General features: G+C 29.5%; 1 protein-coding gene across 1 annotated transcript; it reads right to left on the reverse strand.

Moving 5' to 3' along the window:
• Window positions 1-10,467: 10,467 nt before the first annotated feature.
• Window positions 10,468-15,215, reverse strand: LOC109603889 (ankyrin repeat domain-containing protein SOWAHA). The gene is made up of 7 exons (XM_049962742.1): window positions 15,129-15,215; window positions 14,094-14,183; window positions 12,569-12,641; window positions 12,363-12,455; window positions 11,366-11,389; window positions 11,114-11,280; window positions 10,468-11,057 (listed from the first exon to the last, which is right to left on the reverse strand). The coding sequence occupies exons 1-7, from the start codon at window positions 15,213-15,215 to the stop codon at window positions 10,878-10,880; spliced, it is 714 nt and encodes a 237-aa protein (XP_049818699.1). The 3' UTR covers window positions 10,468-10,877.
• Between the last annotated feature and the right edge of the window lie 11,997 nt (window positions 15,216-27,212).

A 27,212-nucleotide genomic window follows, 5' to 3' on the forward strand; every position in this document is an offset into this window, starting at 1 on the left:
TTTTCAGAGTTTATCTTCATCAACACACCTTTAAAACTAATAAATTCCATTCAGAATTTGTGTAGGTATTTGACATTTTAACCAAAATTGAAACATCCAATTTTCAGCTAAACTAATGAATTCTAGTCTAAATAATTTAAATTTACCAATGTTTCAACAAACCAGAAAACATGCCAGTTATCCAGAAATAACGTAAGGCCGCGGCCTGGCACTGACGTGACAATGAACCCGTAGCACTCTCCTGCAAGTGTCTTCACCGTCAAAAAGTTGTTGCTGATGCCGTTTTCTGCTCTCCCGTGCAGTGTGTGTCGGCTCCCGTGTTTATTAATCTATTTTCTATTTTATCGGGGAGATATTTCTGGCGGAGGGTTCCCGTTACCAAAATAGACGGCGACTGCAGTGGTTATGGCTAGTTCTGAATCCGAGATTCTTGTCCTGAGAGCAGGAATATTTTCTTGTGTATATCGTTTATTTTACATAAATTTTTTATTGACAACGAAATTTGTCTCATTTATTTTAAATTTTGATTAACAACCAACCCACAATATTTATTACAAGTTCATAGATATTGAAGATATTTTGTATTTTGACCACACTGGATGTCTCCCAAGTTGTCAGTTGTTCAAACTAAAGTTAAACGGAAATTTTATTATAAATATAGTTGTTTAAACATAGGAATCTTTAAAGCTAGAGAATTTGCATAAATAACACACTAAATGTATGCAATTATGATCTAAAACGAACTAAAATTAGGTATTACAGAATCCATTCTTAAGACACAAACACTGTTGGGTGTTAATAGCTTTCCACTGAGATATTTATATATTTCTAGTCATCAATGGCTTTTAAAGTTTTTGTTTTTTCATTAAAATTGCAGGAAATTGATATTTGTAGATTGTTTACATTTGTTCCCTTGTGCATTAATGTTCCATTAGTTACGTCAAGAAATTATAAGGAAGTGCAGTAAACCATGCATGTGATGTTTATTTTTGTTTTCATATTCAGTGGTACAAGTATTGTAAAGTATTTGAACAATGGCAACTATAGAAGAGTTTTTTTATTGTTAACAACTCTAGCAAGTATTGGAATTTTGATTCTTCAGCTGGTTATGAAAGCTTTTGATTGGTCCATTACTCTATATTGCGTTTGTGATTGAATTTCTTTTAATAGAACACACATAGCCCATGGCCTATAGGTTGAACATGTTCGAGGCAATAACATTTCGCATGCGGCTGTTTTATGGTGTGCCACGCGCCAATCCGGCCGCCACACGTGTACTGCATTCGCAGACGCAACACATCTTGCTTTTCTGGAGCCTTTGCCGCCGATACACGTACTTTTAATCCGTAAATAGAACGATATTTCAACGTGCTGCCGCCCTTTCGCAATACATCTCCTTACCCGGACCGTGTGTTTCCGTCCTCGGAATATTTCCTGCGGTTTATCACGTCGTGCAAAAAACGTGTGGTTTTTGGGGATCCATCTGAATCCAGAAACGTTTCGAGTATCCCTTCATTAAAATTGGAGACTTTTATGTTATCATTTCGGTGAATCATTTCATGTTCCCATCTAGGGATTGAATTTCATCTACCTGTTTAACAACAATCTGTCAAACTTCCTGTTAAAGCGGTGCCGTCGCCCCGAAAGAGTTGAGCCCCATTAAAACAATCCAGATGCCTTTAATTGACATCCGTTTCCTCGACAATAATAAAGGCGCACGCCAAAATTTCACTGCCGAAATAATTCGAAATAAAAAGATCACCCACCACATGAGCGATCGAAAGACAGAAGCAATTAACGGGGCGCGTATTTTTAGACTAATTTCAGGTGCTAAAATAAGCAAAGGGAGCACCGCAGCACGTGGTTAAAGTCTGTTTTCACCACGTGGCGTATACAGGAAGGGGTTCAACAAGTTCCCTTTTCCGATACCGAGTTTATTGTTGTCTTCCTCCGGTGTACACTTGCATATGGAGAGGAAGTGATGCAGTCGCCGGTGCTTTGTGTTCGGTGGAGACGATCTGCTGACACCGTTTTATAATGTAAACAAGACACCCTCTTCGGGTCATTTGTATGACGAACGTGTTGATAAAAACGTTCATTCATTATTTTTATTTTGTCTAAATCAAAGGAAACTGTTTAAAACAATGATTGTTAGGTGTAAACCTAAACTTAATAAATAACAAACATTTTTTCGCGTACTTTCTGCTTGTTTATTTAAATTGTCAGTTCTACTAATTATTATGATGTTTATTGCTAGGAACAAAGAGCAGTGAATGTCCAACTCTCCTCTGTTTATTTACCAAAATCGTTTACGAACGTTACGAGGCGATAATGGGGAAATATTACCACCTACTTAAAAAGGCATAAAGCATACTTAAACCAGAACACGACAGAGTTATTGTCAAAAAGTTAGCAGGGGAGGTAGTCGATAACTAATTTGTTACCTAGTTTTTTCTACCAGTTTTTTTTTACGGGACCCGTGTGTTTTACAGAAATATGGAATCATAACATGTGTGTCGTATACAAAGAGTCAACGACAAGTGCGTAAAAAATGGTACGGTGTGTGGTTGAGTGATGTCACTAAACGGTCCATGTGGTAGAGTGGCTCGATGGGCGAGAAAGCCCATAACATCAAAATCGTATATTTAATTAAATATTTTAATAATCACTACATTAATGTTAGTATAATTTTATTAGAATAAGTTTTAATCCATTAATAAAAATATAGAGAAAATTTATATTATTTTAATTATTTCATTTAATAATTACCAATATAAAATATTTGTTAAAGTCTCTATTGTGAAATAGATGTAAAAATCCCATTATGTTTTTTAAGTATTTATATGCACAATGCGTACCTCCCATAAAAATTTACTCTATAATGGTACAATATCAAAATTACGGTGCCAAAGGTAGTGCCACATATAAAAATTTAGTACATTCTAAAAAATCCATTATTTAATATAAATATTCAGGTGAAATCTCAAATGCTACGTTTTTTAGCCCTTAATTTGTCTCCCAAATTTCAAATCGATAGGATTATTTTTTAGCATTCTAACCCATAATCCAGCACATTGTCAAAAATGTCAATAAGTTGATAAGAACTAATGTTCTATTGCTTTCAATGAGGCCATTAAGCAAGGCAATGTTTTTCCTGAATGTAGATGGAAAATTCATCTTTTTTGTTGTACGTAACAAATAGTTACGGAAGACATATCTGAAGGCAATACAATTTTTCCTGAATGTAGATAGAAAATTCATCTTTTTTGTTTTACATAACAAATAGTTAAGGAAGACATATCTGAAGGCATTACAATTTTTCCTGAATGTAGATAGAAAATTCATCTTTTTTGTTTTACATAACAAATAGTTAAGGAAGACATATCTGAAGGCAATACAATTTTTCCTGAATGTAGATAAAAAATTCATATTTTTTGTTTAACATAACAAATAGTTAATGAAGACATATCTGAAGGCAATACAATTTTTCCTAAATGTGGATAGAAAATTCATCTTTTTTGTTGTACGTAACATATAGTTAAGGAAGACATATCAGAAGGCAATACAATTTTTCCTGAATGTAGATAGAAAATTCATCTTTTTTGTTTTACATAACAAATAGTTAAGGAAGTCATATCTGAAGGCAATACAATTTTTCCTAAATGTCCATAGAAAATTCTTCTTTTTTGTTGTACGTAACATATAGTTAAGGAAGACATATCTGAAGGCAATACAATTTTTCCTGAATGTAGATAGAAAATTCATCTTTTTTATTTTACATAACAAATAGTTAAGGAAGACATATCTGAAGGCAATACAATTTTTCCTAAATGTGGATAGAAAATTCATCTTTTTTGTTGTACGTAACATATAGTTAAGGAAGACATATCTGAAGGCAATACAATTTTTCCTGAATGTAGATAGAAAATTCATCTTTTTTGTTTTACATAACAAATAGTTAAGGAAGACATATCTGAAGGCAATACAATTTTTCCTGAATATAGATAGAAAATTCATCTTTTTTATTTTACATAACAAATAGTTAAGGAAGACATATCTGAAGGCAATACAATTTTTCCTAAATGTGGATAGAAAATTCATGTTTTTTGTTGTACGTAACATATAGTTAAGGAAGACATATCTGAAGGCAATACAGTTTTTCCTGAATGTAGATAGAAAATTCATCTTTTTTGTTTTACATAACAAATAGTTAAGGACATATCTGAAGCAACACAATTTTTCCTGAATGTAGATAGAAAATTCATCTTTTTTGTTTTACATAACAAATAGTTAAGGAAGACATATCTAAAGGCAATACAATTTTTCCTGAATGTAGATAAAAAATTCATATTTTTTGTTTAACATAACAAATAGTTAATGAAGACATATCTGAAGGCAATACAATTTTTCCTAAATGTGGATAGAAAATTCATGTTTTTTGTTGTACGTAACATATAGTTAAGGAAGACATATCTGAAGGCAATACAATTTTTCCTGAATGTAGATAGAAAATTCATCTTTTTTGTTTTACATAACAAATAGTTAAGGACATATCTGAAGCAACACAATTTTTCCTGAATGTAGATAGAAAATTCATCTTTTTTGTTTTACATAACAAATAGTTAAGGAAGACATATCTAAAGGCAATACAATTTTTCCTGAATGTAGATAAAAAATTCATATTTTTTGTTTTACATAACAAATAGTTAAGGAAGACATATCTGAAGGCAATACAATTTTTCCTAAATGTCCATAGAAAATTCTTCTTTTTTGTTGTACGTAACATATAGTTAAGGAAGACATATCTGAAGGCAATACAATTTTTCCTAAATGTGGATAGAAAATTCATCTTTTTTATTGTACGTAACATATAGTTAAGGAAGACATATCTGAAGGCAATACAATTTTTCCAGAATGTAGATAGAAAATTCATCTTTTTTATTTTACATAACAAATAGTTAAGGAAGACATATCTGAAGGCAATACAATTTTTCCTAAATGTGGATAGAAAATTCATCTTTTTTATTGTACGTAACATATAGTTAAGGAAGACATATCTGAAGGCAATACAATTTTTCCTGAATGTAGATAGAAAATTCATCTTTTTTGTTGTACATAACAAATAGTTAAGGAAGACATATCTGAAGGCAATACAATTTTTCCTGAATGTAGATAGAAAATTCATCTTTTTTATTTTACATAACAAATAGTTAAGGAAGACATATCTGAAGGCAATACAATTTTTCCTAAATGTGAATAGAAAATTCATCTTTTTTATTGTACGTAACATATAGTTAAGGAAGACATATCTGAAGGCAATACAATTTTTCCTAAATGTGGATAGAAAATTCATCTTTTTTATTGTACGTAACATATAGTTAAGGAAGACATATCTGAAGGCAATACAATTTTTCCTGAATGTAGATAGAAAATTCATCTTTTTTATTTTACATAACAAATAGTTAAGGAAGACATATCTGAAGGCAATACAATTTTTCCTAAATGTGGATAGAAAATTCATCTTTTTTGTTGTACGTAACATATAGTTAAGGAAGACATATCTGAAGGCAATACAATTTTTCCTGAATGTAGATAGAAAATTCATCTTTTTTGTTTTACATAACAAATAGTTAAGGAAGACATATCTGAAGGCAATACAATTTTTCCTGAATATAGATAGAAAATTCATCTTTTTTATTTTACATAACAAATAGTTAAGGAAGACATATCTGAAGGCAATACAATTTTTCCTAAATGTGGATAGAAAATTCATGTTTTTTGTTGTACGTAACATATAGTTAAGGAAGACATATCTGAAGGCAATACAATTTTTCCTGAATGTAGATAGAAAATTCATCTTTTTTGTTTTACATAACAAATAGTTAAGGAAGACATATCTGAAGGCAATACAATTTTTCCTGAATATAGATAGAAAATTCATCTTTTTTATTTTACATAACAAATAGTTAAGGAAGACATATCTGAAGGCAATACAATTTTTCCTAAATATGGATAGAAAATTCATCTTTTTTGTTGTACGTAACATATAGTTAAGGAAGACATATCTGAAGGCAATACAGTTTTTCCTGAATGTAGATAGAAAATTCATCTTTTTTGTTTTACATAACAAATAGTTAAGGACATATCTGAAGCAACACAATTTTTCCTGAATGTAGATAGAAAATTCATCTTTTTTGTTTTACATAACAAATAGTTAAGGAAGACATATCTAAAGGCAATACAATTTTTCCTGAATGTAGATAAAAAATTCATATTTTTTGTTTAACATAACAAATAGTTAATGAAGACATATCTGAAGGCAATACAATTTTTCCTAAATGTGGATAGAAAATTCATCTTTTTTGTTGTACGTAACATAAAGTTAAGGAAGACATATCAGAAGGCAATACAATTTTTCCTGAATGTAGATAGAAAATTCATCTTTTTTGTTTTACATAACAAATAGTTAAGGAAGACATATCTGAAGGCAATACAATTTTTCCTAAATGTCCATAGAAAATTCTTCTTTTTTGTTGTACGTAACATATAGTTAAGGAAGACATATCTGAAGGCAATACAATTTTTCCAGAATGTAGATAGAAAATTCATCTTTTTTATTTTACATAACAAATAGTTAAGGAAGACATATCTGAAGGCAATACAATTTTTCCTAAATGTGGATAGAAAATTCATCTTTTTTATTGTACGTAACATATAGTTAAGGAAGACATATCTGAAGGCAATACAATTTTTCCTGAATGTAGATAGAAAATTCATCTTTTTTGTTTTACATAACAAATAGTTAAGGAAGACATATCTGAAGGCAATACAATTTTTCCTGAATGTAGATAGAAAATTCATCTTTTTTATTTTACATAACAAATAGTTAAGGAAGACATATCTGAAGGCAATACAATTTTTCCTAAATGTGGATAGAAAATTCATCTTTTTTATTGTACGTAACATATAGTTAAGGAAGACATACCTGAAGGCAATACAATTTTTCCTAAATGTGGATAGAAAATTCATCTTTTTTATTGTACGTAACATATAGTTAAGGAAGACATATCTGAAGGCAATACAATTTTTCCTGAATGTAGATAGAAAATTCATCTTTTTTATTTTACATAACAAATAGTTAAGGAAGACATATCTGAAGGCAATACAATTTTTCCTGAATGTAGATGGAAAATTCATCTTTTTTGTTTTACATAACAAATAGTTAAGGAAGACATATCTGAAGGCAATACAATTTTTCCTGAATGTAGATAAAAAATTCATATTTTTTGTTTAACATAACAAATAGTTAATTAAGACATATCTGAAGGCAATACAATTTTTCCTAAATGTGGATAGAAAAGTCATCTTTTTTGTTGTACGTAACATATAGTTAAGGAAGACATATCAGAAGGCAATACAATTTTTCCTGAATGTAGATAGAAAATTCATCTTTTTTGTTTTACATAACAAATAGTTAAGGAAGACATATCTGAAGGCAATACAATTTTTCCTAAATGTCCATAGAAAATTCTTCTTTTTTGTTGTACGTAACATATAGTTAAGGAAGACATATCTGAAAGGCAATACAATTTTTCCTGAATGTAGATAGAAAATTCATATTTTTTGTTTTACATAACAAATAGTTAAGGAAGACATATCTGAAGGCAATACAATTTTTCCTAAATGTCCATAGAAAAATCATCTTTTTGTTGTACGTAACATATAGTTAAGGAAGACATATCTGAAAGGCAATACAATTTTTCCTGAATGTAGATAGAAAATTCATATTTTTTGTTTTACATAACAAATAGTTAATGAAGACATATCTGAAGGCAATACAATTTTTCCTAAATGTGGATAGAAAAGTCATCTTTTTTGTTGTACGTAACATATAGTTAAGGAAAAAGCAGTGATTGATCATATAGATGTTATTTCTAAAACTATTTTAAATTTAAAAGTATATTTGTGTGTGTCATTTCCGGGAAATTTTTACTGTAAACAAAAACTTACATAGCTCAGGTTTTAGTTTACAATTTCTTTAAAGGTGCACGACTTATTTATATCGTTCTAAATTTATATTCTTTCTCTTCCCTACGGGACATCGCAAAAACTCTTACTCTTATTTCGCGCATTACGACGGTTAGTTGGCATTTCCGTTTTATTTTCGAATAAAACACCTTGATGCCCCCCAAAAATCGTGCCCCAACACCGACGTGTCGTACCGATAGACAGAGCAACGTCGAAGCGGTGTCACATGTGAAACATGTGTGCAACAACAGACACTTGCACGTATCCGAGGTGTCCTAAATTTATTAGACTTGTCTGCGCTGGTCTGTGTACACGTATAGAAAAAAAATAGACACCCCGGATTGCCCAGCTGAGTAGAGAAATATAAAAATAATAATGCTTTTTTGGGCATTCGGTATCGCAGTGGTGGTCGTTTTTGTTGAGTCGATTGGTGTACACAACACTTGTTTACGTTTTATTGGAACTTTCAGTAACGGTTGTTGTTAGAAAAAAGGCTACAATTTTTCAGGCTTAGTCCTCTCGTAGTTCCTCAGAAGGTAAATATCAGTTCGGTAAATTATTGGATGGATAAATAATACGTGGCTCGTGTTCGCAAGAGCATTCGTGGCGGTCTGGCCGTGTCCAGCAGTTAAAAATCGTTCCACCCAATTGTACCCTTCATTGCGATAATTGAAAATGGAGAACGAACTGCGGTGTCTCAGCTGCCGGTTAACTTGGATTTTTACGCGACAAAAATTACTCAGGGCTCGCTTAAAGGCAGTTGCCACACGTTTTGTCTTAGAGGCAGTTAAAAAAATTAAATGTATATGCCGGGCAACTGGTCCATTATTGACTGGAGTGTGTGGAGGTCCGGTATTTTTACGAGAAGAACAGGTGCAAATGTAAATCTACTGGTAGATTTTTGTAATATAATCATAAAATGGGCGAGGTAAAAGTTTTACTGAAACCTTACCCAATTAACGTTGGGCTGAAGTGAATGAGAACAAAAAACCAACAATACATGCCAGCTCATTAAAAATGTTTAATATTTCACTTATACGAATTAATTTCACTTCTCAATCCCATTTAATTGAATCCATGGAAGCAGCTTTATGACTAGTGCAATAAAGTTCAGTGGCGAGATTTACACTTACCTCATAGGTTTGATAGTCGAGCAGCTGTTGCATTAAATGAATGATTTATTGGAGATTTGTGTGGCGGTTTTAAAAGTTATTGCACGTGCCGTAAACTATTTTTAGCGCAACGAGGTGACTTCAGTTCTCAGTTTACCTAGGATTCATCCTAACCAAAGTACATCACTGTTTTGGAAATGATGAATGATGGATGTAAATGTGTCATAATTAGATTACAAACATCCATTTATAAAAATACACGTCAAAGGAAATTTCAAAAACGGTTTTAGAAAATTTCTTTTTCTCATGCATTTATTTATGTGGTTATGCATAATTGTTTCTTTCATCCTTTTTGATTGAATTTTTCTAAGTAATAATACAAATATATAAATATATTACGACATTGGTAGATTAAGTCCGAAAACGCTTAAAACTTGAGTATTAACTTGTAGGATAGTTTAAAAAACAATCCGAAATATTTAATAGATAGATCTAAGATTATGTTATATTCTTTTACACATTAAGAAACGATTAAATTAACTTTAAGTACTATATAGAATTATGTGTCCCATCATCACTTATTTAAATAAATAGTTTAATAAAATTAATATTAATTTTTTTATAATAATAATTTGTTCAAATTACTAAAGTATGTATAAATTAATATTAATGTATTATTATAATTTGGGTAAATATTTAAAAATGTCATTTAAAAACATGTTCTACCAAATACAAATTATTAAATTATTTAAAATTACTACTGTTAATAATGTATCAACAAATTCTTCTAATAATAATATATTTCAAAAGATATTTTTTAAGATATGTTACATATATGTTTTTTCAATATTTTAAATAAAAAAGAGTAGTTTCCATTAGAAATTATAAAAGTGGAGATTTGGCATTGACATATTTTTTAAAGCTTTGTAAATAAAAAAAATGAATATTTTATATATGGGGCGGAAAATATATAAGGAGTCATCTTGTGGCATAAAGCTAAATCAATTTACCTACGAAAAGAAACCGACACAACATAACAGTCGCTTTTTAGTTAAACTTTAGTTGGAATAAAATTAATATATTAATATTATCGAGTTATGGATTCATTAAACTAATTATGTTTTTAAATTATATATTTGCGTAATGCAAACACTAAATATTTAAATTATTTATAGTAGGGTTCTCTTATGAAAATGTGTAAGTTTTAAAATTTGGAGTTGAGATGGCGCCACACGGCATGGGGTATTTTAAAGGTTCCTCACCAGTAAACTTTGAAAATAAAATAGGAATTAGTAGTGATCTGGTAATAAATATATAAAACACGTAATTGATGCTAATAAAAATATATTTAGTAGTTTATTTACCAAAATAGAACATAGCTACAATTTGAAACATAAAACCTCTCAATAAATTCATTTAAAAACAAGGCAACTACATACATAATAAATAGCATAAATAACATAAAATAAATCTCAAAATTGTGATGTACAAATTGATGAATGAGATACATACGGTAAAACAATATCAAAATTTAAGTATAATTCAATAAGTAACTGAGCCCTATGCATTATAATAAACTGTCACAACCTTCATCTAACGAGAGTGAGATTCACAATACAATTATAAAAAAAATGACTAAAAACTAATGGAAACAATATTACGTATAATTGACAAACAATACATACCTAAGTATGTATTTAACAATACCTATTTAAAAAAATAATTAAAAGAGTTGAATTAATTTTTCCAATTAGAATCAAATCCTGCTGCCGTGTCTGAGTCCGAGTCGTTTGCGAAATGTTTCATATTTTTATTGGGAGTTTTCGGCGTAGTTGGCGTGCTACTCATTCCAGACTCGTTGGGACGTTTGGACTTCTTTTTGGTGGCATAGCCCTTGGGTGCCCCCATAACATTATCCTAGATTAAAAATATTTAAATAAAAAAGAAAATGAATGAACGGCAAAAATATTCACCCTTGTGACATTGTCAGCTGATCCCCATCCCTTGTGCACTTTCTCATTCATCGTTTCCATGGGTTGAATGGCTCCGCTGCCAACCCCAAGGAAGTTGCTGAAAGCTTCAGTTGTTTTCTTCACGCGAACATTCAGAGAGCCTATTCTCAAAAATCCTAAATCTTTTTCTGCAACATTAAAATAAAGAAATAATACATAAAATTAATCACAAGACAAATAAAGCATGCAAAGCTTAATGTAGCTTTAGTTTACCTGACTGCTTCTTCCGGCTCTTTTCTGGAAAAGGTTAAGAAAACAAGATTTATTAAAAAATAATTTATTTGAAGTTCGCAATAATCAATAATAATAATAAAATAAATAATACATTCTAAGACTATGAAAATGATATTTGTACATGAAGTTATAACTAAGAAGGAACATGAAAAGTAAGGAATTGAAAGTACAAGTGAGTGAATGAATAAATTACTACGAATAATTGTTCTTCTTTTCATGAAATTTGTGTAATACTGTAACTTGTTCCCTCAATTGTTTACGTGTTAGTACAGTCATGCTAAAAATCCATAGGTGTAAAATTATTTAAAAAAAAAAACATGCAGTAATTTCATGCCAAGCATGCGTGTTATATTTAAGATGGAGACACTGTATTAATTTTCTTCAATAACTTGATTTTATTTTCAAAAAAATAGACTCTATCATCTACGAAAACATTTTTAAAATAATATAAGGTAATTTTTATGAAAATAATAAGTTAATTCTTCAATTGCAAAAAAAAATTCATCATAGAAATTTTACTTCAGCTACAAACTTATTAAATAAAGAATATTTTACAGATTGAAAAATTCAATATTATTTTTTTCATAAAAATTATCATTTATAAAAATTTAGTTACACATGAAAAAGATACAGGGACTTTTCCATCTTAAGTATCCATCCCTGTATGTAATACTAATTCCCTCAGAACATTTTTCCTACACTTACAAACTAAAATAATGACTTTTCATAAATAAAACGCTACCAAAAAATAGTAAAAAATAAAACCCACTCTAAACTAGCACCAATACAACTAACAGTGTCCAAATAAAACACTCCTGCTTAAGTATATAATTGTTGGCGAATGTGTGGAAGCGAAGAAACCAGCCAGTTGAGCGAAGAAAGTAGAAAGAAGCTCAGCGTATCAAATAATGTCCGGTGGATGGGAATAGACCAGACTTTGCCTTTTTGGTATGTTTCCCCATTTCCGTATACTTACTGCGCACGTAATTGTTGCCTTTGTTGGGATTCTCCTTCTTTTTGTAATACTCCGGAGTTCTTCCGCTGTAGTCTCTGATGGAATCATTTGCTCCTAAAGGAAAATAACAAAAATGTATCTACTAAAGTGGACATTCCAAAATTCGTACACTTTTTCATTTTCCTTTATAGGAATATTTTGGGTTTTAATTAATGGTAATGACTTACCATAGGTTTGTTTCAGTAACTGGTAGACTGATTCATGACCAAACTGAGCTGCAATATGTAGAGGTGTGTAACCCTATTTGAAAAACAGAACAATTAATAAATAAATTATTATTATTAATTGATCAAGATTAAAATTAATGAAATATAAGGTTGGATTTTTTCTTGTTCCTGGCATGTCGTCGGCAATCCGTAATAAAGAAATTTCACCCAAACCTTCCAGTAAATTCAGTCCCATCTACTTGGAATTACAAACAATTTGTACCCATAAAACTGCTCAACTCACAACTAATTGAGTTACCACACAGAGTTAACTGCCAACGTAACGTCATAATCAACCGTGAGACAACGAAAACACCATCCTAGACACGAGAATATTCCGAATTCTTGACATATAAAATTGTTCCACGCAACGGTATTCCATCAAAGATTTTTATAAAAGTTAACCGGAAAGGGACGGTTCCCGGTAAATTCGGTAGCCGAGGTTGTGACAGGGGCTGTAATAACCCGGGTGGCTTGTCGCATGCCTCGAATATCATCTGCTCTTCGTTGAAACGATGATCGGCAGATAAACCTTTTTTAGGCAGCTAGTTATTTAAAGGAACCAAATCGTACCTTAAAAAATAATAATGTAATAGTAGATAATTATACTGATTATTGTTACTGTTCATTTTTGTCACTACGAACTGATTCTTTAACCACCATCGAAATTTAGCAGAGTAAACTAACGGTTAAAAAAGACTTTAACCACCTAAACCAAAACAGCTGGTACTGGTTTTGTTTTACGGCGTCCGTAAAATACTAATTAGCAAACCGCAGTAAATCTTCCACCGACGTAAAGTTTTTATTCCTGGTACCCCGTTGTGCGTCTACCCGTCCAGTAAATCAAATGTGACCGTGTGTCACGGTCGAGATTCACTTTAATATAGCCAGATAACGCTTGTTTATGACATTAACATTTATATAACTGTGATGTCGCCGACGTATTAGTGGCCGTTTTGTCCTTTTTATATTTTTTTATCGTCATTTTGTGTGCACCGGCGGCGAAGGAACGCAACCCTTCCAGAAACAAGACGGCGGAATGCGACGGCGAACATAAATATTTTGTCTCTTGTGGCGTAGGTTAGTTTTTCTCATCATCAAAGCTGGAGATGGGCCGACGATGTTCATGATTTATGTTTATAGAAAAAACACCATGGCCTCTGTGACCCAAAAAGTCACAAACAGAAGCTTTATTTTTAATATATTAGAATTAGTCTAAATTGAGATGTGATCCAATTGGCACATAAACAATATTAAGGTCGTTAATTAAGGACTAATCTGGAGCGTATAAAATTAGATACATCTACTTACCCCATTCTGGAATATCGGCCAAACCGGAAACAAACATTTAATGAATTAATGGACTAAAATAGCATTATTGAACGAATATGGCTGAATATGATCATAAAAAACTAATTTATGGCTCAGATTAAATTGATTACGTTTAAATTGAGACTGAAGTGCATAAATCAATCAATATACTTACGGTTTTGGCGTTGACATCTAGTTGGTAATTGCCGGCGAACTCTTTAATTATGTTCTCGTTGCCGTGTTTCGCTGCCCAATGAAGCACAGTCTGAAATGAGCATATAAATATTAAATAAATTTAATTATTGCCACTAACGAAATAAATAATGCAGCACACATTATTACTTGTTAATAGAAGTTTGACTGGGACTATTTTTGCCCTTTTTAAATGGCCTGGTTGATTTAATTTTACGTTAATTGCTATAACTTCAAAATCATTTCAGTTCGACAAAATTGCAGTTATTTATTAACGTCACAATTAGAGGTCAAAATTCAATTTCTGTTGATTGGCGTTTCGATTTAAAAAAGTTAAATTGTTGGGCATAACTTATTCAGTGGATCATTAGTGGCTTTTTAAAATAGTACATAAAATGGGCTGGATATGGTAAATGTTTATTGTTCAATTTATATCGTTTTATTATTTTTTTAGTACTTAAATATGTAGATTTTCAAACAGAAACGAGCTTAATATTTACAACAAAAAAATTTATGACATTTCATTTTCGTAGATCTGACCCAATAGATTTAAGATAAAAAATGAAAATAATAGAAAAGTGCATTTTTTACTTCAAATAAATATTTGATTTGATTTTTTACAGTTTTATAAAATTAAAATTGATAAATGTAATATTTCTTGATAGATTTTCTTGTTATTACTTAATTAAACTAATTGGAACGTGTGTAAGAATATAAAAGTTGGAACAATGCATGTGAGGATAATTACAACTCACATTTCATGTTTAATCAGGTTTTCTAACGTAAACACATGTTGTAATAGATTATTTTCTCCAGTACATTTAGTTTCATTACATCTTGTAAGTTTTTAATGTGAAAGTGTGGGAGAACTTCATCTAAAAAGCTAAAAATAAGAATTAAACAAACTGATTAAGTTGTTTAAATTATTTTCAAAACTATATTTTATGTTTGTGTTGCTTTTTATATTTGAGAACATATCAAATAACCGATGCTAATTGCATTTACACCTCTCCGTTACATGCAAAGACCCAAACCAGGACCAGATGCTGTTCGCAACGAAGGTTTGTTTGTTTTTATCCCTTTTTCCCGTGTAAAAGCCGCCCATGTGCCAGTGTCATTTTTATCTTGTACATTTGTAGAATTATGGGTCTCGTTCCGATGCGACCTCTATGCTTTCCCTTATCAGATACAAGACGTATCTGCTCCGGGAATCGTGTAGCCCACATATTTTGGATTCTCTTTTTGTCCTACGCGTCTTGCAGTACACACGCTCGGGCACTGTCTAATTCACTTAATGAAAGCTATTTAGCATTTTTATTGGGGATTTATTTGGTTTTACTGCGCCGTTCACGTAATATCGACTGTGTACGGTGATCGCTATTCACGGCCACCCACGTATTGTTTTATGAATGAATGGGTCGGCTAATGTAATTCAAAAAGGACCAACATATATCTAGGATCGATCTGAATTCTATGAGACGTCGTTAACTTTTAGTGGTACCATCGTAAGAAAAGCATTATGGCCTGATACATTTTTAAAAATTGGACGATAATATTTGTATCGAAATTTCAAACAAATATTAACCATTTTTTAAATATCAATTAAAAAAACTCTTTAATTTAGTGACTTTTTAGTGAGATTTTTAATTAATATTTTTTTAATGATATGAGTTTTGTTAAATTTATAGAGTTTGTAAATCCTAAATGTTTTACAGATGAGTCTAAAGTCTTTCTTTGTTAAGATTTTATTCGTTTTTATACATTTCTATAAAAGTAATGAGAAACTGAAAGTAACTAGAGAAATTAGATCCTCAATAAAAACAGTATTAGCGAAAAGACGAAAAGATAAATACCATAAAATATCGTATTAGACTAGAGGTTTAACTAAGAGTTCAAAATGCTAGTAAAAGATCCCAGTGAGGAATAAAAGTTGTAATATATAGAAGAGAAGGTAAAAATAATACTATTACTTATATCTAAAATAAAAAAATAAGGAAATTCTCAAAAAATATCGTTTTTGACTTCATAACTTGTCTTGTTGTTTCTTTCCAGCATTAAGAATCACTTGATTGTGTACAGGGATAATTTACGAACGTTTTGACCCCATAGATTTGTATGGGGTATCTCGTGTATCATAAGTAAGCTCATTTTATTGAAACCGTCTATTTTTTTCAAAAATATCATAAAAAATAGGTGTTTTTCGAATAAAAAAGAAATAAAAACCTAACCTGACCTCACCTATTTTTTTGCCAGAATGTTCAAAATAGGTTTTCAAAAAAACATTGTCAATAACGAATTTTTTCAATCTTTTATGAATTTTTGTTTTATAAAGAAATATTTAAAAAATAAATATACCCTATTATTAATTTTCAATAATTTCCGATGAATTTTTATTTCAAAAAAAAAATCAAATTTTTAATATTCCGCTTTAAACAATTTCTATTTTATCATCAACAAATAAAGTTATATTTAATATTGACTGAATTTACTCAAAATTCTTTCTCTAAGATTTTATTTCATAAAATACTGAAAAATTACGTTATTTATAATTTTTTTTATATTCTATTTTTGATGAACTTTTTGAAAAAAGGATTAGTTTAGGTTTTTATTTCTTTTTTCTTTTTTTTTTGAAAATATTTTTGATGAACTTTATGAAAAAAGATGGGCATGCTGTATAAAAAAATTTTTTCATTAAAATTTCAAGGAAAAACGTCAAAATCAGTATTGTATAAATTATTTTAATTTTTTTTTTTCTCTAAGAAATTATGAACTTTTTCAATCGATCAGTTCTTCATCATACCTACGAACAAAACAGAAGAAAAATTTGAAAAAATATTGATTTTTTGATTTTTTCGGTACAAAAATTGTTAAATTTTTAAAAATTCATAAAAAATTGAAAAATTTTTACCAAAATTTTAAGTATAAACCACAAAAGTCACCATTTTTTCATTTTCAATTAATATTTCTCTAAGAAGTCTTAATTTTTTTTGTTTGATTGAAAATATGAAAAAATGTTTTTTCGACTTTTTATAACCAAAAATAGGTGGCGAATTACCTATTTTTTTGTATATGTTAGTTACTCCTTACCATTTTATATTTTCATCCAATAATAATTGAAATTGAGATTACAATCTCAATGAGCAGATCAGAATATAATTTGATTAGTGAGAAAAAATTTCGAAGTAAATTCATGGATTTGCTAATCCAGTAATTATGTTAAATTATTTTCATGTAAATCTCGGTGTAATATAAAAAACTGAAATCTGTCAATTCCTCTGTATTTCTATATCTCATCACGTAAGTAAATTCAGAAATATTTGTGTAGAAATTAAATGAAAATGACATACCATCTAACCAGATATCAATTTGATTATTGATTTGGTTATTAACAATTCGAGAAATTGATTTTAATAAGTACAAAAAAGCACACACTGATTTCTGAGTACATTAATGTATATAGTATAAATTGGAAATAAAATGTGGAAAAAGATGAAATTGTTTTATTTGATATAATTTCAGTTATAGCATAAAATCTGTAAAAACCAGTTTCATTTACTTTTTCGGTTAAATATATTTATATCGATACTGGTAAACATTTTTTTTTTAAATTTAAAATTTAGAAAATGTATGAATATCACTGAGACATTTTTCAAAACCGGTAAACTAATAAAGTGAATTTAATAGTTGTACAATACAGATTTGTTGGTGCCCCAAGAATTAAATTAGTCTTCAAATCTAAACTTGTTTAGATTTACCAAAGAAGTTTTGGTCTTCATGTGGAGTTCCCAATCGGCAATTTTGCGTTGCATAAAATGGTTTATTTCAATAAATTAATTTTGTCATTTTCTGCATTTCACATACATAAACATGGATGATAATGGAGACAAGAGATAATAGCTGCCAGTTTGAAAAATACAGTTTCCTGTGCAAACACGACACTGATACCGATATTAACACCTGAACCTGTCCATATAATTGAGGATGTTCCTGGCCGATCGGACATGATAATGTCGAAATTTAAAATGTAAATTAGCGATTTTTTTGCGAGCTGCAGTCACTGGGAATGTTATAGTAGATAATTGAAAATATAATAACGTTATCTACTAATCTAAACGAGATACGTATAAGTTGATTTTGTTTAGAGTTTATAAACATTTTAGCAAATTTATGTTTTTAATACACATAAAATCAATGTAATTTTGTACAATTACTCGCTGAATGTGATATATTTTGATACCCCGGAATTACATTATTTACACAAAGTATAAAACTGTGTGTAATGGTAATTAAATTCGAGTATAAATTACAAAACGAACGAATTGCGATTGCAAATATCGATTTAATTTATTAAAACAGCGCGACGCCTATAAATTGCAGCAATTTATCAACGGTTAGCATATGTTAAAGCAGTCTTAAATTAATGGGCGGTTACTTTGTTATTACGTAAACGAATTGAAAGGTAATTAAACACATATACTTACATACTGTTCGATGAAACGGGGTTCGTGAATTGTGGCGGAGATTGTAGTCAACATCCAGGTAACATGGAAATAAACATAAATAATATAATTAATTCATGTTTAATTAACTTCATAAATATTTCAGGAATTATCTAAAATATTTACTAAATTAAAGCATCCACGCTCCAATATTCGCTTAAACTTAAAACAAACCAATAAATTTCATTCAAATTTGGTGTTGGCAAAGTTGACAGATGCACCGAGTTGATTCAACCTGTCATTACGCCACCCAAACACCACCAAATTACTTGTCGTACACGTCGCCGGCGGTCCCAAAGTAAAATTAAAAAATGTTAATTCAGGTGCGTGCGTGGCTTGTTTTTTTTTTTCACCCTGATTTTCCGAGGGATGCCTCAAGGCCGCTACCGTTGACCGAATCATTTGCATAACGACGCGACATTAGCGCGGGTCCAGCTGTCCCCCGGACGGGCCCAGGGGAAGCTTCCATCGGATCCGATCCACGGGTCAGATAGCGGACCTCGAAACGCCTTATTATTAATTTTTAATGCGTCTTGCGTGGATAAGCATCGGGGCAGGGTCTCTGTTTGCAAACGGCGACTTGTCAATATAATAAAAAAACATGTTTCACTCAGTAACTTTTGGTGGCAAATAAAAAATCTTACAATAATACGTAGGATGGCCCCCCTCTAGGTCATATCTTGAAAATAATTTTGGATACTTGCAGTACTGGTAGAAAATAGAGGAACTTTAAAAATATGTAAATTGCTACCGCCCTTTATATGCCAATCTAATATAATTTATACCAATTATGAACACTGTGCAAACATATTGGTGAAAAATTCTTGTATTAAAAATAACTCTGTCAGCTACAAAATTAAATCAAATAATCATTAGTAAAATTAAACTCTTTATTTTTTATCATTTAACTATGTAATTGTTAAATTTATAAAGGGAAATTAATTTTTAATATATAATTTAATAATAATCAGGACAAAAAAAATATTTCAGTTTTAATATAGTTGCTCTACGTTCTGCTAATACTGTACATACAGTGGTGGAAAAAAGTATGGAATATTAATTTACTTGTTACAAAAGTTACTTAATGTTTTCCCTAATCTGTTGCAAATCTGAAGAGATCTAATTTATTGCAACATTGGTACATTAATCATAATATTCACAGAAATTTACATTTTTTAATAAAAATATTAATTTTTAATATTCATAAAAAATAACACAAATAATTCACTCACAAATTTTGTGGAGTAAAATTTGGCTTCCTTATTCGACATTCGGCTTAATCAAAAAATTTGTTACACTTTTACAACAGATATCAAAAACTCAAGGCAATAAAAATCCAATTTTTAAAAATATTCCATACTTTCCATATTTAATGTTAATTAAAAAATGTATACTATAAACTTTAAACTAAATATTTTAAAAATAATAATGATTAAAATATTTTTCAACAAATTTTTGGTAAATTAAAATATTTTATGAGATTAATTTGATATTCATATATTTATGTCAAATAAAATAATACTAATTAATGTTTTAAGAAAATTTAGGCAAATTAAAATATTTTATGAAGTAAATTTGATATTTATTTAATTTTGTCAAATAAAATAATAAAAAGACTTTTTTGTTATTCATTTATAAATTTAAATATGGAAAAACTTTAAACCAAATAATATTTTAAAAATAATACTGATTAAAATTTTAAAATATTTTTCAACAAATTATTGGTAAATTAAAATATTTTATGATATTAATTTTATATTTATTTAATTTTGTCAAATGAAATATGTTTTACATTTATAAACGTAAATATTGATAAAGTGTAAACTAAATATTTTAATAATAATACTAATTAATGTTTTAAAAAATTTTTGGCAAATTAAAATATTTTATGAAGTTAATTTGATATTTATTTAATTTTGTCAAATAAAATAATAAAAAACCTTTTTGTTATACATTTATAAACTTAAATGTGGAAAAACTTTAAACCAAATTATTGGTAAATTAAAATATTTTCTGAGGTTGATTTTATATTTATTTAATTCTGTCAAATTAAATAATAAAAAATCCTTTTTGTTATACATTTATAAACTTAAATATTGACAAAGTTTAAACTAAATATTTTAAAAATAAGAGGTACTAATTGAAGTTTTAAAATATTTTTCAAACAATTTTTGGTACATTAAAATATTTTATGAGATTAATTTTATATTTATTTACTTTTGTGAAATAAAATAAGAAAACCTTTTTGCTATACGTTTATAAATTTAAATATGGATAAACTTTAAACTAAATATTTTAAAAATAATACTCACTAAAATTTTAAAATATTTTTCAACAAATTTTTGGTAAATTAAAATATTTTATGCTATTAATTAATAATATTTAACTTTGTCAAATGAAATATGTTTTACATATATAAACTTAAATATTGATAAAATTTAAACTAAATATTTTAAAAATAATACTGACTAAACTTTTAAAATATTTTTCAACAAATTATTGGTAAATTAAAATATTTTATGAGGTTGATTTTATATTTATTTAATTCTGTCAAATTAAATAATAAAAAATCCTTTTTGTTTTATATTTATAAACTTAAATATTGATGAAGTTTAAACTAAATATTTTAATAATAATAGGTACTAATTAAAGTTTTAAAATATTTTTCAACAAATTTTTGGTAAATTAAAATATTTTATGAGATTAATTTGATATTCATATATTTATGTCAAATAAAATAATACTAATTAATGTTTGAAAATTTAAGCAAATTAAAATATTTTATGAAGTAAATTTGATATTTATTTAATTTTGTCAAATAAAATAATAAAAAAACTTTTTTGTTATTCATTTATAAATTTAAATATGGAAAAACTTTAAACCAAATAATATTTTAAAAATAATACTGATTAAAATTTTAAAATATTTTTCAACAAATTATTGGTAAATTAAAATATTTTATGATATTAATTTTATATTTATTTAATTTTGTCAAATGAAATATGTTTTACATTTATAAACTTAAATATTGATAAAGTGTAAACTAAATATTTTAATAATAATACTAATTAATGTTTTAAAAAATTTTTGGCAAATTAAAATATTTTATGAAGTTAATTTGATATTTATTTAATTTTGTCAAATAAAATAATAAAAACCTTTTTGTTATACATTTATAAACTTAAATGTGGAAAAACTTTAAACCAAATTATTGGTAAATTAAAATATTTTATGAGGTTGATTTTATATTTATTTAATTCTGTCAAATTAAATAATAAAAAATCCTTTTATAAACTTAAATATTTTAAAAATAATATTAAAATTTTAAAATATTTTTCAACAAATTTTTGGCAAATTAAAATATTTTATGAGATTAATTTTATATTTATGTAATTCTGTCAAATTAAATAATAAAAAATCCTTTTTGTTATACATTTATAAACTTAAATTTTGATGAAGATTAAACTAAATATTTTAATAATAATAGGTACTAATTAAAGTTTTAAAATATTTTTCAACAAATTTTTGGTAAATTAAAATATTTTATGAGATTAATTTTATATTTATTTGCTTTTGTTAAATAAAATAAAAACAACCTTTTTGTTATACGTTTATAAATTTAAATATGGATAGACTTTAAATTAAATATTTTAAAAATAATACCAATTAAAGTTTTAAAATATTTTCAACAAATTTTTGACAAATTAAAATATTTTATTTATTTTTTTTTAATTTGATATTCATATATTTATGTCAAATAAAATAATAAAAAAACGTTTTTGTTGTACATTTATAAACTTAAATATGGATAAACTTATATTCAATTTTTAAAAAATAATAATTAAAATTTTAGAATATTTTTCATTTAACAATTTCAATTCCCAATATATTGAATAACTCCCTAAAAAATGGTACTGCTGTATTAAGTGATCTAAAAATACATTAATATTTTAGGTATTCAGTTTAAAAATCTTAAATTGAGATCACTACTTAGAAAACGAATAATGAGGAGTAAATTTATGTAGGAAACGCTATATTTTTTCAAAACAGATTTAGTGAGCAGTATGCCACAATATTTATCAACACCGAAAATATTATGAAAACTTTGATAATAAAAATAAATAGAAAGTCATAAGGACATTTATGAATGTAAGATATATCTTAATAAGATGTGTGTGACAGTTCGTGATGTTAAAGAGCAGGTGACCGCAAAAGGGAGCCGGTGCAACTTAAATACAGGTGTGACGAACCGCCTTGAGATTTCCCTCAGTCGAAAATAATTGCACCTTGTGTACTATTATTTATCAGGAATGTATCAAACAGTTTATTACAAATTGTGCATAAAGGACTATCAAAACGTCGCATCTTCAACACGTGGGTATGCAATTCGAGATTATCCAAAATTTGGATCGGTTACCGGTCGGAGGCATAAATAAGGGTCGCGAACAGGCCACAGTCACCTATATCATTTTTATTGTTTATCGCGCATTCTTGCGCCTCCTGACACTGGCCCGAACAAGAAACATATTACGACCGGCCGTAAAATTATTACGAAGGCGTCAAACACCGGACTCCACATTAGTGCCTCGAAAATTAAACCGATATTCCCATTCGAAATTGTCTGCGATCTTGATGCACAGTGACATAAAATCAAGCTATCTATGTATCCAGTATCTATGTATTTGATATGTATGTCAAAGTTGATATTATTTGGTTGCCAAAAGCGTTTGTGTCGACATTAAGTTTGAAATTTTAGTAAGAAGCATACAGTTAATTCACAAAAATGTTTAAAAAATTCCTGAACGATCCATTTGTTAGAGAATTGGTATCCGGAACAATCGCAGGATTAGTTTTTATAGAACTTTCCAGACAAAATGGATATTTTGACCGTTTGATTGCCCCCCAATCGGACGTGTCAACGTTACTCGACATGGACGTCAAACTCTGCGAGATATGCGAATATTGAACCTGCACTTTGTGAAACCGTTTGTAGTTATGTCTATTATTTTGGTCTAGCATTTAATGTAATTCAACATCGTAAAATAAAAAGACTGATCAACGCAGCTACTTCACCACCAGTGAGTCCAGAATTAACATGACATAAAATGAATTGTACCATCTGTAAATAAATTATCAGCATTATGTTTCAATAAATTGTGTAACTATAACTGCAGTTTGTTTTCATGATATAGTTTAAGTGAATGAAGCTTCGAGCACTGTGCGTCATACAGTTATCCGCGGGACACGCGGCCGAATTGAAAATGTCATCATGCCGAGATCTGATAAGAGGTAGCTTTTAGGGGGCCCACGGCCCTGCGGGGGCTCCCTTGCAGCGGGACGCCTTAAAAACAAACAGCATGTCCCATGCATTATGATCGCTGCTAAGGGATTTCCTACGGAGCCACTCACTACGGCCTCCTTCTCTCGCTCTAACTCTTCAGCCTCTCTTTCCGTCTATCATTTGCTCATTTTATAAGCGAATATTGGCCAGTGGTGCTTTTTTTCAATAGAAAAGAGGAAAGGAATAAACGTTATTTGTACTTACCGCCTGAAAGATGACCGTCCATTGGTGACATGAAAAAATAAATAATATATGATTAGTATAATTTTTTTAATATATTTGCACAAAGGTAGTGAGTGCATGTGCCGCAAATTAAAAGCTTTTGAAATTATCTTCGGTTTCTTCAATGAATCTAGTAACTGGTGTTCGTTGAAGTACCACTTTGTGGCGTGACAAAATAAGATATGGTTTCGTAGTGAATCCCAAGACTTTTTTTGCCTATGACCTCTTGAGTGAACTCCATAACACTATGTTTTATGCGAACCTGTCGACTATCTGTGAACAATTATCAACACATGTCATACAGAACCGTTCCCGTGTATTTTTTAATTACTGTCCAAGCCATTTTTATGTATCAAGAGTGGAGTCGTATTTTTATGTTTCTGTTCCTTCGGCCTGGGCAATTTGCTCGACGTCGCTTATCGCCTCGCACCGATCGACATTAAAATATTAATGGCTCCGGTTAAATGTCATTAGCAGATGTAACCGGTAAGTATGGCCAGTGGACAACCAAGAGTAAATAATCTTTTTTTCTATGCCAGTTTTGTCATCATTGAAATGATGAGTAATAATAATAATATCAAATTTATTTTATTAAGAGTAACAAGAGAGTTCCAGTGCTCAAACTTCCATCCCGAATGACAAACCAAATAACTCGTTAATTTATTTATTCAGATCAACATTTCCAGTGGTCCGGAGCGACTCACCCGTCGGGCTGGTGCGGTGGGTGAGCGCGCCCGATTTGTTATTCATTATGAATAAATGGAGACATTAAGATGGGCCTATTAATTTTATATTTAAATTTCGGCCACGATGACCATTAACTGTCATTTTGATGAATGCCGCGGATAAATCTCGAACGGCCGACACATGGGGGCCCACGAAAATTTATACATTGGCGACGGACGCGGGGGTGCGACACGACCAACGACCGTGGGTGATCGGCCCCAATTGCTTTATTATCCCGGCATTCGAAATCTGTTTTCGCTGCGATCCTTCCCTCGATTGATTAAGCTCGGTGATTTTGAGGAGGAGCCAACTTGAATCTCATACATTTTTGATTCGCCATTATTCAAACTAATTTGCACCACTTGTAAAGATTTGGACACTTTAAGCTATTTTTTTAACAATATCTACGCTTCGTGTCTTTTGTTAATGTAATGGTTATTGAAACGGATGGTTATTTATGATTACGGTATACAGGTGGTAACCCACAATTACCCACAGATTTTATTTTCTACTGTTCACTCCGGTGAACGCCTCCAATTGATTTAATGGCAACTATTAAATGAATACACTCTGTACATCAATTTGTTGGCGATAGCAAACCCTACAACTTGGAAAATATTGAATATTAACTATTAAAAGAGCTATCTTCAGTGGGTTGATGCATGGTATTTATGGTTCATAACACGAATCGATTATTCCTACTAGTTTCTGGTGCGATTTACGTTTGATATTAAACTTTAATACAAGATTGTTATTCGTAATAGCAAATCGCATCATGTTGGCGATAGATTATACTATATCGTTTACGTGTTTTAATTTAGATTCACCAAGATAATGCCAAACAGTTCACATTTGTCGAAGGAGGTTGGTGCAAATTCTAGACAGACTAAAGTCATTTTCTTGTCTAATTAGAGAATAATAATTATTCTCGAATAGTCCAAACGAAACAATTAATTCCATCGACCCGATCAGATAGGAACGGACTGGTCGTCCTAATTCAATATTAAATATTTTGATCTTGTCGATGGGATGATGAATTGAAGCCCCACCATTCGTACCGGAATGATAGTATCTTAATTATAACTAATTGGTTTTTTATTGTGGTCAACGTGACCATAGAGGTTGAATTTGTGTGCGAATAGTACGGCCAAAACAGAAAAAAAAGGACTGACCGAGGCCCATCATCAATCAATTCCGTCCCAGCCTATCCTGGTTAACATGTCACGTGGTTCTTAAAAATAGCTTTGTCCCTCAGACTACGTTTAATGATATATTTTACATTAATGATGGTTCATTTTGGTAGCAATTTAATAAAGAGTCGGGGAAGATCTTGGGTCGGATAATGGTTTGTTGATTTTTCACATGTCAATTCAACGGAACTGATATTAGTACGTCATGGATTGTTACGTGCGACTATTAATCATGAAGTTGAATTAGTTTAAACAGTTGTGACGAGTTATGGTTCTAGGAAGTGGAAATGCGTTGGTCATGGATCTACATTATGAACTGTTAGAAATATTAATAATGTACGAATGAGATAAGAAAGAGACCATTAATATTACATAACATGAAAATAAGTAATAAATAAAATTTTTCAATTGATTTTTCATATTATTAATTTGACTACTCTGTTAAATTATGAATTATCCACTAATTATTTCAAGTTCTGTTTTATACGATGTCTTTGGTAATATAAGGTGATCAAAAATGATTGATCGAGAGATATTATTAGTTCCATTCCTATGTTATCGTTTAAAATCGTGTTAAATTTTCTACTTTATGAGGTATTTTCTATGGAAAACTAACGTTATGTTATTTATGAAACATTTGGAAGCATCAAACTTCACATGGTTCCAACCGTTTGTCTCCTATTATTTCTATTTATTAAATCAGTACCAATAGTATCAATATTGCTTAAAAATAGATTGATAAAACTTTGGACGATCTGAAACTTGCACCAGCCTCCTTCGTCTGACCTATTCGACAAAAAATAAATTTTTATCATTATTTATAATCATTAAAATTTTTGTACTGATGTTATAATTGAATAAATTTTATAAATTTACATTCGAATTCTTTTAGAGAAACATAATATTAAATTAAAACCCACACAATTACCCTTCCATTACATCTAAACATCATTAAGGTCTGACATTTTACATTTTTAAAATCACACAGTGTTTTTAATTAGTGTACAAAGTTCACCATCGAAACCACATCTATCAATCCACCTTTTTAGAGCTCGTGCAATTTTCCCATTTCGTCTGATGTCAAAGCAAATGGCGACATGCATATACTACCTTTGTGCGGCGTA

This window comes from Aethina tumida, chromosome 2 (assembly GCF_024364675.1).
Source record: "Aethina tumida isolate Nest 87 chromosome 2, icAetTumi1.1, whole genome shotgun sequence".
Taxonomy (NCBI): Eukaryota; Metazoa; Arthropoda; class Insecta; order Coleoptera; family Nitidulidae; genus Aethina; species Aethina tumida.

Coding starts and splice junctions, on each gene's coding strand:
- LOC109603889 (XM_049962742.1), bottom strand. CDS start 15,215: ATGGGCGGCTTTTACACGGGAAAAAGGGATAAAAACAAACAAACCTTC. Junction 12,642..14,093: donor TAGATGTCAACGCCAAAACC/GTAAGTATATTG, acceptor TTTTTCAAATAG/GGTTACACACCTCTACATAT. Junction 12,456..12,568: donor GTTACTGAAACAAACCTATG/GTAAGTCATTAC, acceptor ATTTTCCTTTAG/GAGCAAATGATTCCATCAGA.